The sequence below is a fragment of the Carassius carassius genome, chromosome 3 (genome assembly GCF_963082965.1).
Source record: "Carassius carassius chromosome 3, fCarCar2.1, whole genome shotgun sequence".
NCBI lineage: Eukaryota > Metazoa > Chordata > Actinopteri > Cypriniformes > Cyprinidae > Carassius > Carassius carassius.
In genome coordinates, this window is record NC_081757.1 from 16,760,370 (window position 1) to 16,779,183 (window position 18,814).

The following is an 18,814-nucleotide window of genomic DNA, read 5'->3' on the forward strand; positions in this document are numbered from 1 at the left end:
GTCTGCACTGGACTCTGTGATTTATAAGGCTCCTTGAGGTGGGAGGTGAGGGACACATGGTCCTGATCAGTGAATGGAGGTGTGGTCTCTTGTGCCTGGCACAACCACTTAACTTCAACACAAACTGACACACACATAAGCCCATGCACTCGTCACACCAACACAGGAAAAGAGGAATATATATTTCCTTTAGGATGGTGAAAGCTATTTCAGACTTTGACATTTTCAATTTAAGTTAAATATGAAAAGTATGAAAAATGCATCGCTACTTAGTTCAGTAAAACATGGTGCTGCATTTTGAATCAATACTCAGAACAAATATTAGTTAAATATTTTTTAGTTTTGGTTATGGCTTATTTATATTGCAGCAAGACAAATTATATAGTACTACTATTTACACATTCAGTTTATATATATATATATATATATATATATATATATATATATATATATATATATATATATATATATATACACATTATTTATAATTGAATATAGTTCTATTTTAAAAATAACTGCATTGTCACAAAAAAAAAAGAAAAAAAAAAGAATTAGACATGATTTGCTGAAAAACATATTTGGTACCGCAGACTAACTACATTTGAAGAGTTCATTTGCAAAACAGATAACTAGCTAATAAATTTTTAACAATTTTCAAAAAACATGTTTTTTTCATTGTGCATTCCAATTAATCTCAATCAAACTGCAATTGGGTTATTTTGATTGTTAAAAAAAAAACGAATACAGTTAACTAACAAAATAAAACACAATAAAAACATGATAACATAATAAAAAATATATATTTTTGAAAAGGTAAAGAAATGTAGTTATCTTTTTTAGCAAATAAACTCTTCATTTATACTTTATGCTCCCCCATCCTATAGGTTTAGTTAAAGCTCAGTACTGACCAGTAAACACTTCATTATGAAGCTAATACAGCCCCAATCAGCTGATGACTTCAGCCTGCTGTTTTAGCGCTGATGACGCAATACAGCATCCATTTGTGAGGAAATAAATTGTTTACGTGTATGAAGTTCAGTACTTCTCTTTGTAAGGTCAGATTGGTCTGAATTGATTATAAGTGGCAACCAGAATGCTTAATTAACAGAAACCTGTGTTAGAGCATTTTGTATGAAACAAACAGGTCAAGTCAGCATTACTATTTTATATATTTCTATGGCATAGATACAACTGTATGGTGAAGCTCTTTTTTTATATAATAAATAAATACATATTGTGTGTATGTAATGCTTAACTAACTGTCACCAGACAATTTCTCATCAACAAATATTTGGTGCTATTTTTAAACATGACATGCTTTTAGCTGACTAGTATTAAATTAAGATGATTTGAGTTCATATCCTGCTCTCTGGAACATATGGCATATTTGAAGAAATAATGGACTGAGCGTTTCTGCTGAAAGACACTTTATCAACATTTAATTTTGCAGCGAAAAATAATTTATCAGAGGGCTGTGCTGAGTTCACAGAAATCTGTTCATTGTTCATGTGGAAATGCACGTTACTTTATAATCTTCCAGTGAACAACGTCTTATGAACAAGTTTCTCTATTTATGCCAAAGGCCTTTAAAAACATTTTAGTTGGCTTGTAAGGATGGTGTATAGGCAACTTAAAAACAAACAAACAAACAAAAAACCATTCACATTCAAATTTAAACATTTAATTAAACAAACAAACAATAAATATGGAATCTTTAATGTGGATTTGAGTTTCTGCTCAGCCCAGACAAAGCTCGTGGGTTCTTCGTGATTGTGTAGGGCTGGCCTGAGATCAGCGTTTTAAGGTTTGATAGTCAGATGCTCGATCACATGAGTATGTGTGTGTGTATCTGTGTATCCGCAACTTCCTTCATTCAGCTATGGGAAGTCCGACTCATTTTCTTGAATCGGTTCTTTTGAACAGTTCGTTTGAAAGATTCTGTCTTTTACGTCATCGTGGCTCTAAAACTAAAACATTCCAAAAATGATTATTTCTGTTACCAAATGAAATTAATATGTTAATTTGAAATTAATTTGTTTATCGTTATGTGTTATTGTATCCCACTGTACCGGTTTAGAAGCTAGGATTCAGCTCAGAATAAAGTCATTTTGAAATTTAAATGTGTATTTACAATAAGCAAAACTGAAATGCATACATCTTTCGGGTAAAAATATAAACGTGAATTTGTTAAAAACAAAGTGCTTTGTATGTGAATAAATTCAAGCTATAAACAATCCAGGATTCCTTTTTGTAGCTGTTCTGCCTCATTGAACCATTCAGACCAGTTCTCTGAACCTGTTTAAATAAGTCACTGAAAAGATCCGATTCAGAAGAACGATTCTTCACGAATCGGACAGCAGTCTATCACTTAAGACTGTACTGGGCCACATCTATTTCTCTCTTAAGCTAGTACACCAGTGTTATTTTCTTACAATGCCTTTCTCTGAATTATATTTTAATGTGGATAATGGTTATCTGGAGGGGCTGGTGAGAGGTTTTAAGGCTGGTATTTTATCTCAGGCGGATTATTTGAATCTCGTTCAGTGTGAAACTCTGGAGGGTGAGTCGAGTGTGTTGGCTGCTAACGTTAGCTGGTTTGCTAACTGACCGATTTCATTTGCGATATTTCTACATACCGTTGCGTGTCGTTATTGACATTTATCTTCGTGTAAAGATGGAAAACCGATTTTTATAATTGCTGTGGTAACCCGCTGATTAATCGTTATATATCTATAGCTCAGCCTAACTAATGTCGGTTAGCTTGTTTTTTCTTTTGGCAGCATTTAATTTCTCTTTAGCAGGCGAAGATCAGTTTTCACGGCCTTATATATTCCTCATTTTCTTCCGACCTAATATTAAGTTAACAACTGAAGCCCTGTAGTCATTATATCATGTTACTTCTCACTGATTTACTGCTATCATTTAAATGCACATGCTAACTGTAATGCTATCAGCAACACATTCAGTCAGTGTATCAGCTATTTTCTGACCTGTTTATTAACGCGTTTATTTTATGCGATTGTAATGTTTAGAGCACGGCTCTATTTTTATTATGCACAACGTATAGTACAGTATTTTTGTTATAAGGCATCTGTTTAACCTTACTGACTGACGAGTTACATGCACCACCCTTCTCTTTCATCGTTTTTAAAGATGTTCAGTCGGATAAGAGATTAGGAGCGTTTTAGCAAATGTTCGAGATGAATAGTAAATTATAAAATTTTTATATAAATGAAAGATGCAGGTTTCATCAAAAAAAAAGAAAAAAAAAAAGAATGTAGTTGATGGTGCTGGTCATGTGATATATCATGACGTCACTGGGCAGATTCTTCTTCATCTGCTCTCATATACTGGTGTATGGAGAATTTAGGACTTTGTGTAATTTTCCTCTATCGGCAAAGTAGCTCTAATTATTTAAATCACACATTTGCTTTAATTAGGAAAAAAAATAAAATAATATATATATATATATATATATATATATATATATATATATGCCAAACCTTTTATTGGACAGTTGCCTTCTGCCTTATTGTGTATAGTCTAATGTTTAGGAAGAAGCTGTTTCATTTATTATATCAATGCAGTCAGATACATTACCCGACAGGAAACGTGCTGTTTAACTTACTGTTAATTCCTCTTTGCATAGATTTGAATTCTTAGAACTCATAAATAATATTAATAATAAGAAAAAATGTATTGAGGATTATGAGCTTTCTTACTGATTGAGATGTCCTTTGTTTATTTGTTCAACCTGTGCTGCATTATATCCTAATACTTCAGAATTTGCAGTGAAATTATTCCTTTCAAAATAACCAGATAACTTATAACCTATTTTTTGCTTTATTTTAAATGAAAATAATATATATTTTTAAAAAATATATTATAGCTAATTTTGTCTCTCCCTTTAAGAATCAATGGCAAGTGACTCACTTGGAATTTTTGTCTCCGTTTTAGGGAACTGGAAATTGTGTAAAAACCGTTCCGAGATGAATATAGAAATCACTGTCTGAGTGCAACCCTTTAACACTGACGAATTAGGTTTTGGGTTTACAGATCAAATCAGTTAATTGTTTTTTTTTTTTTTTTTAGTAATGAAAGAGTTTTCTTATTTTTTGTTGTTGTTGTTCTTTTCCTCAGACCTGAAGCTTCACTTGCAGAGCACTGACTATGGGAGCTTCCTGGCCAATGAAGCCTCTCCCCTCACTGTCTCTGTCATTGATGACAAGCTGAAAGAGAAGATGGTGGTTGAGTTCTGCCATATGAGGAACCAGTCTTATGAGCCTCTGGCCAGCTTCATGGATTTCATCACGTGAGTGCAGTTAAACATAAAAAATATAAGCAAACCACGCTTCAAATTCACACTGCATGAGGTGTCACATATAATATTGAGCTCCTGTCATTTACAAATCGTCCCCTTGGAATTATAAGGTTCTATCTGACATTTTTGTCAAAATTGAGTTATTCCCATATTGTTATTCTGTGACAATTATTAGGGTTGGACAATTATGGCCTAAAGTCAAAACCTAGATTAATTGAACATTTTACCTCGATTATGATTAATGAACGATTATTTTGTTTCTGTTTTGTTTTTTTGCCCTCATAGTTCACTTACAAGGTTTGTACTGTAAACAGGGCCGTAGTTGGGGTTTGCGGGGCCCCGGTTCAGGTTGTACCAGTGGGCCCTGTTTGAAAGCGTTTAATTTGTATGTTCGTTCTGTTTATTTGTTCATCAACATGCCCGCCACGTCCCAGAATGCAATGCGGTGCCCAAGACCTATTAAGCGCGGTCACTTTAAGAGACAATGAATGCATCCAATATAATACACATACGATTTTTTTCTCAACTGTTTACTTTAACTTAAGACATAACTGACAGTTTTTTCGAACATACTATCCAAGATGGGTATTTTCACATATTTATGTATTTGTCGGTTCAAGAGCAAAAACAGACAAATTCGGTGTTCAAGTGTTTTGAGACGCCTCTCTCTGCGTGAGCCCTGAACACCAGAACACTGCGGTGCTGAAGTGGGCTCTTACACATCCTTTTCTGTTTGTTTAAACTGTGATTTGTTTTTGTTCGTTGAGGTGCAGGAGGAACTTAAAGGAGAACTTTGCAAACGAGAGGTCGGTTCAGTGTTACTGTCTGTGAGACGCGGCTCTCTCTCCGCGTGCACACTGAGCACAGCACGCGGGTAACCAGCTACTCAGTTCAGCTTTTCCGCGTCTTGTGTTTGAATGCTTTAAAGTCTTTTGAATGGTTACATTTGCAAGTAGCAAGGCTTAATAGCATGTGAAAATGATACGCTTTCGTGTCGACATGCAGCAGCGTTCTGTCAACTGTCCTGAGCGTCTTTTTAGACTGGCCTCAGCCAGACGGTTGAGATCGACTATTAAAGGTGGGATATTTTTTCCTATTGAAAGAGCGATCATAGCTCACTATCAGCAGTTATTTTATCTATGTTCTTAACATTTCTTACATATTATTGCTCGGTGTAAGAGATAAATAAAGATTAAAGGTAAACAGTACCAGTACGAGTGATTGTGTGTGTGAATTAGTCATACCGTCTCTATATTATTGTGAAGCTGGGGCTTGTAAATAGCCTATTTCCTTCAAAAGTAGAAAAATATGCTATAATAATTTTTGAGATTCTAAGATACTTTAGTGATAAATCACAGGACAGTGCTGACAACTGCGTTCCTCTGTGCGCGCGATCTTCACAGCTATGAGTGTTCATGCCACAATGCAGCTGCGTGAACATGGTAGCTCGATATAATAATACACATCCGATCTAATCGCTTGAACGTCCAAAACATAAAACAAATACAACTGACAAAGTTTAGTGAAGATGCAAGGCTCACCACTCGCGTGCCATCACTATGTGTTGAACCGGCGTTCACCTCCATGTTTTGCTTTTATGCCACTGACTGGCAGAATCATGTGGCTACACACGCTTTTAAGGGGGAAGTATTAACAGGAAATAACCGACATGGGAAAATAACGTCTGTTAGAGGTTCTAAATTTAGGTTTCGATTACTTTTCGATTAATCGTCCAGCCCTACAACTTATTTACATTGTGATAGATTTTTTTTTTATGTTGTATACATTATGGGATTTTTATTTAAAAAACAATAAGGTTCTATCTACACAGTCGAATGGAATGCAAAAACTTTGAAACTCAATATCTTAAAACTACTCGGAATGCAGATAGAACCTTATAATTCCAAGGGGACGAAATGTATTGTGTTTGGTAAATATCCATAGCCAAGAATATTTTTGTTTGCTATTGCTGCCCACCCACCTACAACTCCTCCCAGCACTGAGACTCGAACCTGCGGCCTTCGAAGTTACAAATCCAACTCTCTAACCATTAGGTCACAGCTGCCCACCTTTTTATGTGGACCCCAACAACGTGATATTTAGTCCCTGGAATGTGACTTTTACCAGGGGAAAAAGCCACCAAAGAATGTTTATTTTACCTCCGGAATGCAAATGTATTATTATTATTATTTTTTTTAATCGGGGGATCGACCCTGAAAAGCGATTGGACTAGTTTTGGGCTAGTTTTGAGTAGCAGTTGGCTACAACCCTACGCCAAGGCTGCATGAGTGACAGAGCTGCTCACACTATGCAGCAGCGGCTTGTTCACACACAGCTTCAGCTAATGGCAGGGCAATACAGGCCGTTTCATTTTACCCTACTAGAATTGATGACGGAAAGTTATCATATTCATACTGGACATGCAAGAACTCATTTGCATGTGAAAGTATGAAATGGTTCAATTCAGGCGAAACTTCTGGGCTGAATTTAACGTCTTTGTTAACTTATTGTGCAATATACAATATCGAATATAACAATATCCTCCACAATGTCATTGCTCATGGCCAGTGCACTGTTAAGCAGTTATGAGCAGCAGGCTGTGTAATGTGTTTGAAATCTATTATTTTTACACCTCCTGTTGGCAGAGAATTAATTTGCAGTCTGTGGGATACACTGGTGCCTGTCAGTAAACATAAACAAAAAGCATGTTTCAGAATTGTTTTGAGAAGATTCTTAAGTTTTGAGCCATGTATTATTGCTCTAAATCGAGCTACTACTACTATTACTATCTTTTACCCTGCAATCATTTACTTACTTTTATAAGATGAAAAAAAGAAAAGAAAATATGCCAAAAAATCGGCATCATATATCGGCCATTGGCTGCCCTGATTTCTAAATATCGGCATTGGCCAGTGAAAACTCATATCGGTCGACCTCTAATAAAATTCTTCACCTCTCAGAACCCATTATTAAGCTCTTTTCCACTTACTGCTTTTTCAGATACAGCTATATGATTGACAACGTCATCCTGTTGATCACTGGAACTCTCCATCAGCGGGCCATTTCAGAGCTGGTGCCCAAGTGCCATCCGCTTGGCAGCTTTGAACAGATGGAGGCTGTTAACATCGCCCAAACTCCAGCAGAGCTCTACAATGCCATTCTGGTGGATACACCACTTGGTAAGACAGTCTGATATGAAAAATTCACACATGAATAACATTCACTTCATGTTTTGTAGCCAAAGGAAGTCAGTGAGTTGCGAAAATATCTTGTCAGTATATTTTAAGCATTCAGAAATGTTGTGAAACAACTCAAAAACATGTTCTAAATAATACCAAGGTGCTTATTTCTACATCAGTTAATGGCTGTTATTGTTCGTTTCAGCTGCTTTCTTTCAGGACTGCATCTCTGAGCAGGATTTGGATGAGATGAACATTGAAATAATTCGCAACACTCTTTACAAGGTCAGTCTTTTTAAATCTTAAATCTTAAACATTCATTAGGAATTTTCATATGATATGACGAGTATGAAAATCACAGAAAAAAAAGCACAGAAACTTGCTGTTTTGTTTTTGTGCGAGTCGCAATCTAATTTTGACACCGTGTGTGTTGGGGGGGGGGGGTATGGTCCAAGGCAGTTGGTCCAGGACTAGTAGTTGCACTTTTTACTGCTCTGTATATTTTTCAGTGTATGTTTGTTTTTGAAAGCCAGTTTCTGTGTAGGCACATACCAATATGTTATTTGGATTAAATATGAACAGTCAATAGTCAAATAGCAATAAGGTATGTAGGTTTACAAAGTTCTGTGTATTTTACCGGCACAATTTCAGTATTACAACAGTTATTATTATATCAGTTTTTATATAAACAATTATTTCTTAAGATATTTAGCACCTTCCATTATGGGACTCACAGCTGAAAGTGCCCTACCTAACTTAAAATTGCAACTGTTCCTTACTTCAGTGTGTTACACACATAATTTGGTGTCTTTGGAAGAAGACTCTTTGGGCTTTACTTTTCATCATCCAGAGTTGAAAATGCTCAAAAAGATTAAAAGTTATAGACACTGCCTTGAAAATTTTTTTACCACACCAAATCTTTTTTTTAATTTGATATAAAAATACATGAAATCAGTCCTGGAGCAATCTAGAAAAGTAATGGGTTGAAAGTCACGTCTCATGAGTTTCTATTTCAAATACGAAGTAGACACCATGAAAAATTAGATTCCTCAAACCATGTCTAGTCCCCCCCACCCCCCAAATATAAACAAATATTTACCAAATGTATTGAAGGGTTCTACAAACTATTTTAGCCATTAAACATACCACTGCATAGTTTTTCAATTATAAAACAATAAACAGAATCTTAAAGTGATTTATTTGAGCACTAGAAAAATACAATAAGAATAATTTGAGTAATAAAAATAAAAAAGATTTAACTATGTCAGTTACAGTACATCCTGAGATTTGCTAAAAATGCAGCATTTACAAAGTTTTCTGCTCATATAGTCAAGTATCATGTGCTGATGGCCAGTTATAGAGATGGTAATCATACAAATGCGCCATAAAGTCAATAATCACACTCTATTCATATAGACGGCATTCACATTGATAGCTGCGATTACACAGTAATAGCATGCTGATTTGCACTCAAACAGGTGGTAATCATGCAGATAAAGCCACAATACCCATAAAACACACTCGCACATATATGAAAAATGTTGAAAAAGAATAAATGTGCTAAAGCCGATCACTAAGTTACACCTCCATCAGATGACAGGTGCATCACGAGAGAGCGCCAGAATCAAATAAAAAATCTTCGTGGATCGTCTCTTTCTGTTTGTGACGCTGTACGCTACAAAACCATGCTTTTTTTACTACCAAGACACAGTTTTCTTATGCAAATTTAGCAAATACATTCTTTATAAGATTTCCATTGAAAAACCGCAATCTGTCATCGACGCTTGAGGCTTAGATCTTTATAATGATATATAGTTTGTCAAGATTAATTTTGTCCCGTTTCATTTAATCTTATTTGTAATTATTGACACGTTCAAACAAAGAGAGTTCAGTGTGTGGGCGTCACGTTTAACTAAGAAATCTGTGGTTGCTCTCCTCTCTGTGTCTCCAGGCTTATCTAGAAGCTTTCTACAAGTTCTGCACTTCACTGGGTGGCACAACCGCAGATACCATGTGCCCAATTCTGGAGGTGAGTAATCACCTGTTTAATCAAGTATAGGACCCTTTAGTCTGAAATAGACTTTTTTATAATCGCAGTTGACATATTTCAATGTTTTAAGAACTAAAGCAAAGATTTTTTTTTTGTATTAGTTTGAGGCAGACAGAAGAGCTTTCATCATTACCATTAACTCCTTTGGTACGGAGCTCTCCAAAGAAGACCGAGCTAAACTCTTCCCTCACTGTGGCAAGCTCTACCCAGAGGGTCTTGCACAGCTGGCCCGCGCAGATGATTACGAGCAGGTCAAAGCTGTGGCTGAATACTACCCTGTAAGTATATGAGTAGACCAAATTGTGTTTAAACTAACATTTCATCATGACAATGTGATTAATTAAATTAATTAATTAGAGTGTGTCTCTGGTAATTTTGGCCACCAAAATGATTTGAGGATTAAAATTGAGTTCATGTTGCTTCAGGAATACAAGCTTCTCTTTGAGGGCGCTGGCAGCAACCCAGGAGACAAAACCCTTGAGGATCGCTTTTTTGAACATGAGGTGAGCAAATGTTTTTGTTTGGTGTAAAAGAGTGAATGCACTGGAAATCATAATCCAATGATGTTTTTGATGTTAGCAAATGCCTCTGTTTGAAATGTGGTCTGTGTGTTTGCAGGTGAAACTCAATAAGCTGGCCTTCCTGAATCAGTTTCATTTCAGTGTGTTCTATGCCTACGTCAAGTTGAAGGAACAAGAGTGCCGGAACATTGTGTGGATTGCTGAGTGTATCGCCCAAAGGCATCGGGCTAAGATTGACAACTACATCCCCATATTCTAATGGTACATCATATAGTCTTGAATAATGATCCACATGGCATGTTATGGTTTGAAAATTATGATTCTGTCTCCTCCCTGTTTCTTGCACTACACCACTCTTACCTTTCATTGTGATTGTCTTTATTAGAGTAAAATGATATTTTGCTTTTGTTGGACAGACAAAACAATGACATTGCATTCCCTTCCACCTTTGGGATTTTTTTTTTTTTTTTTTAAGAAAACATTTAGAAAAGTAATTCAAATATTTTTTTTTCTCTTCATGATGTCACAGCCCACTGCAAATGAAGGATGCATGGAATTACAGGAAAACAGGAGAGTTTACGTGAAATACAAAACCTAGGAAAAAAAAAAAACTCTTCCTGTTGTAGCCTAAGAAAACATACATTCCATTATTGTTATAATTATTATTGAGAATTTATTTAGAGAATCACTGGTAATTTAGAGTGTGAGCCTTATTTTGAAACACAAGCAGAATACATTTCTGTTGAAATCATATTGCGTAAATTGTTGTATTCCATAGAACTGCGCGGTTACATAAGAATGGATTTATGATTGATTTACAGAGTAATTGTTTGCTTGTGTTTCTCAAATAAGGAACAACGGGATTATCTTTAAAAAGGAGAATTGCTGGGATTTAACAAAAAAAAATGTGTGTATAGTATTCTTCACTGTGTATGTTTGTTAAAATGATACTTGTGTGCTTGCCATTTGTAAATTAGTGCTAAAATTTGTGCTGACATAATTTATGGAGTAGATCATATTTTATGATTGACAGCTGAATAAGTGAGGTCAAATGGATCTATTATTAAGAAAGACCTTGCTCTCGGCTAAATCTATTGTACTATTGTAACCATATTGTTTGTGTTTTAAGTGATCTAAATGAAATCTATAAATATATACACAATATATATATATAAATATAAAGTATTTCTGTGTTTGTATTGCTTAATTCTCTCTTTTAAAGGAACAAAAAAGGCAAAAACAGCCTCTATTTCAAGCTACAATAGTATTAAGGGGAAGGGGAAATTGTGGCCTAATGGTTAGAGAGTTAGACTCACAATCGAAGGGTTGTGAGTTCGAGTCTCGGGCCTGCAGGAGTTGTGGGTGGGGGGAGTGCATGTACAGTGCTCTCTCCACCTTCAATACCACGACTTGAGCAAGGCATTGAACCCCCAACTGCTCCCCGGGCGCCGCAGCATAAATGGCTGTCCACTGCTCCGGGTGTGTGTTCACAGTGTGTGTGTGTGTGTTCACTGCTCTGTGTGTGTGCACTTCGGATGGGTTAAATGCAGAGCACGAATTCTGAGTATGGGTCACCATACTTGGCTGAATGTCACGTCACTTTCACTTTCTTTTCTTAAACGATAGTTGCATTATCCACCACCAGATGGTGCAAAGAGCCCAATCTTCCTATATCAATGTATGCAGTTTGCCTTGAACTTGACATTTTTATTACATCACTAGCTTCAGAATTTGAATAGGCATTTTACTATAGACAGACATGCAGCTGAACAAAAGTGATTGACAAAGACGTAAGGTATTCATTAGAATCATAATAAGTCGAGGGCATTTTGCTATTGTATTGAGATGTTGAGCATGTGGCGTTGTAGCTGACAGAAAGATTAGAGTCTGCCAAAACCTGTGGTAGACCTCAGAGGGTAATGATGCCGTGTTTGCATTAACTCAGTGTTACTCCCTGTACTCTGCCAAAAATTAATCTATACCTAAACACCGTAATGCTGTGCCAGCCACTTACTGACAGAGCTTTGTCAGTATTTTGTAAATACCTGACTTGGTTTGAACATGTAGTCGAATGGCTGGTTGTCTGTGTTTTAAAGGTCTTAGGGCTTAGTAATGTTCTAAACACCCACGCGGTACATTTTGTATTTCTGTCTCGATGAACTACAATTGTTTTTTTTTCTTTGGATCACTCACTGATGACCCTATCCTCGCTCTTTCTACATGCGAAAACATTAAGATTCAGGCCTCATTAAGAACTCTTAATGACTGCACACAATCACAGCTTTTTACTTCCGCAGTGCTCTGGACCTTTTGCAGTTCAGAAGATGGAAAATCGCTAGGACTATAGCGACCTTTCTGAATGCAAATCATCCTAGCAGCCATCTCTCTGCAGCCAAAAGAAGAGCACACTGAGGTTATCCTCTTACTGCCGCACAAGTTATGGTAGCACTCCTGGAAAATGCATAAATCTTTCAGAATTATTATTCTTTTTTTTTCAGTTTGCAGTAGGGATGGGCGTTTTCCGCAAATATCACATTCGAATATTTGAGCTCACAAAAAACGAATATTTGAATATTCATTTATTTAAATTAAGTTTAATGAGACAGACGTTATTTTTCAGCAACATTTATTGTTTCCGTCATTTTTGAACAAGCTTACACACAATAAGCTTGAACATTACACGTCGTGTTTTGTAGCTGAAAACCTTTAACAATGCGTGCAAACAAACAAAAATAAAAAAGTGAACAAAGAAAAAACGTAAAGCAGCCTGCAGCAATTAGGCTATTGTAGAACGTAGCCTACACTTAACTTTGAACTTTTAAACTGTCAGCAAATCTTTTTTGCTTTTTTTTCTATTGTTTTACATGTTCTTGTATCATCTCAACTTTTCTGAATGTCGCAAGCGCACCGCAGGTCATGTGACAAGAACTAACCATTCAGCTTCATCCTTTCCCATAACAACGTTGAAAGCTCAGCCAAGATGAAGGAACAGCTGATCATAGCTGTAGTATATGGATTGCCATTTTGAAATAAATTTAGTAGCAGAGCTACTGAAAGCGATTTTCAGCTTCATCCATTTATCCTTTGCTGAAATTTCCGCGTCTTCATGGAGAGAGCGCGTCATTGTTGCTTCGCAACGGCAGACGCCTCAGGAGCACAACTGCCCGAGCGCTTTGGAAAGAAGGAGAAAGCGGCGCGCCTAGCGTTTTCCATGCGTTTTTAGGCACGATATGTGAACGGCCCCTTAATCATTCATTAATTATTTTTTGCTTGCATACATCTTCAAATATGCCCTGGAGAATAACAGAAAGTGACCAAATTAGGTTTTATTGTGAACTTTTTTTTTTTTTTTTTTTTTTTTTGCGAAATTCGAATATCATTTTTATTTATCGAATAATTAGAGCAGAACGAATATTCGAATGTTCGACTATCCGTGCAAACCCCTAGTTTGCAGATCTACAGTGTGGTTGTTTTGACCAATGTGGGTGCTGAAATATTACTGTTGACTCATATCAGATTAATGTAGCAACTACATGTGGTATTCCACTTCTTCATGTTCACCAAACAGCAATCAAAAAACCTTTGGTTTAGCCAAATCTGATGCAATTCAATGTGTATGAAAGAAGTCCCAAAACTAGGGCCTTTTCTGGTTACTTTTGTAAATGTGAGTGAATCCAGTGTCTTTTGGATTAAGTGGTACACAATGTGACTGTTGTATTGTCACACAAGTATGTGTAATAGGAACACCATCTAACTTTACTCCGCTTCATGTCATTCCAAACCTGTATGGTGTGCATTCTTCTGCAGAACACAAAAGACGTGCCAAAACTGTTTGCTTGCCAAAAATTCTTGAAAAAATCTTCTTCCCACAAGTAATTGAATTTCTGGAATATCAATGGAATTTTAAAAGGTCCATTCCAGACATGTCATGGAATATCAGGGATTTTTGTTTGTTGCTTAAAATTTTACTTTCCATTTATAAAAAAATTTAGAAAAAAATTCTATACCATATTTAATTTTTATGTTGTTTCACATGTTTTCCCCTTTTTGTTTTGGGTTAGGCCATTTTATTCACTTCATCAGGCTGCACGTGTTAACTAAGGCAAACCTGCCAGAAAATGTAAATTTCAAGAGCTTTGGCTACAAAATTACCACTTAAAACACCGGGTGTTGAAAGCAGACGACAGAAAAGCTAAATGTAAAGTTTGTAAAACTACACTCGAGTTATCAAATATGGGAGAGGGATCACAACAGCGGCCAGTCCGCTTAGAATACACAAACAATATCGTTCGCTGATGTGGACGCTAATATCGTTATCTTTATAGTTATCTTTATAGTTATCTTTATAGTTATCGTTATAGTTATCGTATATTCAAAATATAATTACATAATATAATGCAACATTTTCTCTGAAAATGTCCTATTGAAATTTTAAATATTATTAATAATAATAATAATAATAATAATAATGTAAAACCAATCTGAAGTGTTCATGCACAAAATGAAGAGTTTTCTTTTCTCAACTATGAGGCAAACTATAATGCTTCTTCAATGAGTTAAAGTCTCAATGAAAATGCTATCTAACATGTCACCACATTCCGGTTCACGTCATGCACTTCAAAGGCCACTGTGTTCCCGCTGTTTGTTTGTTTTCTTCCTGGACTGTGGGACACAATCACATTGTAGACAATGTATAGTGTATTTATTCCCAGCACTTGCCACTAGAACATCAGGCTGGACCACCAGGGCATTTGTCAGTTGGCAAGCTGAGTTGAGAGGTACAGAGGGGTATGACACACAGGACACGCAAGCTCATCCAAAACAACAGTCTTTCATAGAATGAAATGGGGCAACTGGGCCTCAATACCATTAATTTCATCCATACAAATAAATAACGGCCTTCTTATTTTACTTTCTTTTGACCTACTTCTTATGTCTTCTGTCACTGAGCCTTTAAGAGCATGTCAACTATTCTCTAATTAGATTCTGAATCCCTGTAATCGAGCAGGGTGATGCCCTCTCCACCCTTCTGGACACGTCCCCATAATTAGTGGTGAGAGGCTGATGTTAAGATGACTCCGAGAGATGCCTTTGGCTATTTTTTGCTGATACTAGGAAATGTAGTTTTAGTATTTCCGTGGTAGTCACCACGTCTTACCAATGCCCAGAAGGACAAGCATTTGGTAAGCTCTAATTAGATACAGAAATAAGGATGATATTTTAAGAGTATGGGAGGTAACTGTGATACAGGACACTGTCAAATGCACACCGTCACCTGCTGTAACTGGTAAAACGCTCAAGTACTGCATTTGTCTTTGTGAACCTGGTGGAGAAAGGAAGATGAATAAAAATATGGGCGTAAAGTTACAAGTCTACTGTACATACTTGTGTGTTTCTTTGCACCAGCATGAAATGGTTGCACAGGCCGCACTGGGTTTTGACAGGCATTTTTACAAGTGCACTGGGCAGCTTCATCTCCATGGGCTTTTTCTTTGACAATAAGATCTCTGTTGGAAACCAGATGAGCAAAAATAGCCTACCAATGATGTTTTTGTGGGCCCTTGTGGAGTAGTGAATGAGAGAAGTTGTCGAGGACTGATGTATGCTGATTTGTACCCAGTGACCTCCACTTACAAACCGAGTGAAACAAAAGCGATGTATAAGCATCCTGAAACGCCGCAATCTTTGTATCTGGACGGCCGGGAACTGCTTTACAGTCACTGCACATGAACTGACATCACATTCCCATGCTTATGCAAAGCTGTGAAAGCTTGCATCAGATAACGGGTGTCATTCTTCGAAAGTGAACCTGAAGAATAGCATCATTTAGATCTGGTTTAATTGCTCCAAAAAATGCAAATCAAGGTTGTGACCTCATTTCTAGTAAGCCAGTGGGAGAATGTTTAGTGAGACACCATTACAATTGGGCTACGGTTGCCAGTCCGTTATTTATTTGTATGGATGAAATTAATGGTATTGAGGCCCAGTTGCCCCATTTCATTCTATGAAAGACTGTTGTTTTGGATGAGCTTGCGTGTCCTGTGTGTCATATCCCTCTGTACCTCTCAACTCAGCTTGCCAACTGACAAATGCCCTGGTGGTCCAGCCTGATGTTCTAGTGGCAAGTGCTGGGAATAAATACACTATACATTGTCTACAATGTGATTGTCTCACAGTCCAGGAAGAAAACAAACAAACAGCGGGAACCCAGTGGCCTTTGAAGTGCATGACGTGAACCGGAATGTGGTGACATGTTAGATAGCATTTTCATTGAGACTTTAACTCATTGAAGAAGCATTATAGTTTGCCCCATAGTTGAGAAAAGAAAACTCTTCATTTTGTGCATGAACACTTCAGATTGGTTTTACATTATTATTATTATTATTATTATTTAAAATTTCAATAGGACATTTTCAGAGAAAATATTGCATTATATTATGTAATTATATTTTGAATAATTATTAATAATTGACAATTAAAATAATATTTAATAATACAATTAATGTCAATAACCTATACAAAATATTACTTTTCGGTCAATATTGTCTCACTATGTTGTTTCAAGAATTTTTGAAATTTGTTTAAATAATGAGCTTTACTGTGTGTGTGTGTGTGTGTATGTAGCGCTGTGAAACGATTAATCGTGATTAATCGCATCCAAAAATAAAAGCTTTTGTTTACATAATATATGTGTGTGTACTGTGTATATTTATTATGTAGATATAAACACACACACACACACACACACACACACACACACACACACACATGCATGTATATATTTAGGAAACATTTTAATTTTATACGTGATAACATTATACATGTTTTTTTTTTCAGTGTTCTGGACAGTGTGCTTCATCTTCCTATTATTAAAGGGATCGTTCAAACAAAAATAAAAATTTTGTCATTAATTACTAACCCTCATGTTGTTCTAAACCCGTAAGACCTCTGTTCATCCTCAGAACACATATTTTTGATAAATTCTGAGAGCTTCCTGAACCTCTGTAGACCGCAATTATCCTTACAAGTTTTGGATCTACTTCTTTAGCCTAGTGAGTCTGGCCAGGACAAACATTACCATTTTCCATCACTCCAAGTACGCTTAGTGTTAGAAACTTAGTGTGTTGATGTTGGCAAGCGTCCTGTGCTGGATTTTAACATCTGCAGCACTGAGACTGTGCGCAGCACTCCTATCTCCTGAGGGGAATTGGCAAATGACACCATGGCCTTAAAACACCTGCAAAGGTTTTGAAATGCTAAGCTTTTAAGCAACTGAATTCTGTTATAAGCAGCTTTTTTAAATTCATTTTTAAACCTAATTTTAAATGTTTAAATCATCAGTTGTACATACAAGTACTTCTGAGAACATTAAGTGTTGCAATGTAAAATCTTGTGAACAGTCCATGTATGTTGAATGAGACCAACTGTGAGGTAACACTGGATGGCTGTTTATGTTAGTGGTGTGTTATTGTTCCTTTTCAATCACAATCCTGCCCTGTGTCCTAAAAACCTGACTGCCACCCATGAGTTGACTTGTGTGTGAAACATTTGTGAGTTTCTTTTCCCTTTTTTGAGTAATTTTACTTTTCGGATTTGGCTGAACTCTTGCCTCAGGACACCACTAGCATTATTAATCTTCCGTCTTTCTCAGAATTTTCTTTGCTTTTCTTTCCTCTGGGCCAAATTTCTCAACTCTAGGACATTGGGTTCAGTATCTTGTTTAATGTAGGTTTTGCTATGTTAATTAACAGTGGCAGACTTGAACTTGAATCGCCGATATGAGCATCACATCTCAACGTGTCAGACCGTACAGTCACTGCAAAAGGTTTTGAAACCAATACATCTTGGACGTAGTGCTTCGTAAATGATAAAAGAATTAAAAAAAATGTCATTAACAGTTCAGGATTTTTCTTTCAGATTTCTTTAGAAATGGTCACTGTAGAAATTTCACGTCATCACAGTAAGTAATTTCCTACTTTGTGTAAAAGAAAAAAAGAAGTGTGATTCCCCTTTAACAGAGTTGTTCCCTTTTTAAGTTTTGTGTCCTAAACAACATCCCCACCCAGACCTTCAGATAGGTTTCAGTTTAGTAGTGTGTGAAACATCTTGAGTTTCTTTTCCCCTATTTAAGTAATTTTCCCGTTTAGAATTGGATGAACTTTTGCCTCAGGACACCACCAGCGTTGTTAATCTCGACTCTTTCTCAGTATATTCTGAAGGGAACAGGATTTGGCAAATTATGTAAACTTGTCGCAGACTTGCACTTGTATCACCAATGTGTGCACCAAATCTCATCGTGTGAAAGCAGTAACTGCTAGACCATGGCTCGGAGACCAAGAAGAAGATTAGATTTTTTTTCTTGTGTTTATGTATTGCCTTTTAAATCAAGAAGTTGTCGTTGAACACATTGTCCCTAACAACCTTTAGTTTCAGATCGCGGTCAGGTAAAATTACTTGTATCAAGGATGAAAACAATGAATATAATTAAACAAATCCCAGCTACTTACTTCACAATCATTCAGTGGTTGGGAAAGATCATTCTGATGTTTATAAGTTTGCACAATCTATGAAAAAAGACACAATGAACAGCAGAAATTTTTGTAAACATTTCTTTTTCTTTTTTAATGATTAATGCTTTTCTGAAATTGCTGCAGATGGTAGTGAGACTGAACGTTCTTTTCTCTGTTTATAACACAATAGAACACTTATATTTATAGTGTTTACTTGCATGGACCATTTGCAT

General features: G+C 36.3%; 1 protein-coding gene across 1 annotated transcript; it reads left to right on the top strand.

The window, feature by feature from the left end:
* Window positions 1-2,345: 2,345 nt before the first annotated feature.
* Window positions 2,346-10,473, top strand: LOC132114525 (V-type proton ATPase subunit d 1-like). Its single transcript, XM_059522685.1, has 8 exons — window positions 2,346-2,560; window positions 4,141-4,312; window positions 7,322-7,500; window positions 7,706-7,785; window positions 9,452-9,529; window positions 9,652-9,828; window positions 9,976-10,053; window positions 10,169-10,473. The coding sequence occupies exons 1-8, from the start codon at window positions 2,434-2,436 to the stop codon at window positions 10,328-10,330; spliced, it is 1,053 nt and encodes a 350-aa protein (XP_059378668.1). The 5' UTR covers window positions 2,346-2,433; the 3' UTR covers window positions 10,331-10,473.
* Window positions 10,474-18,814: the final 8,341 nt, after the last annotated feature.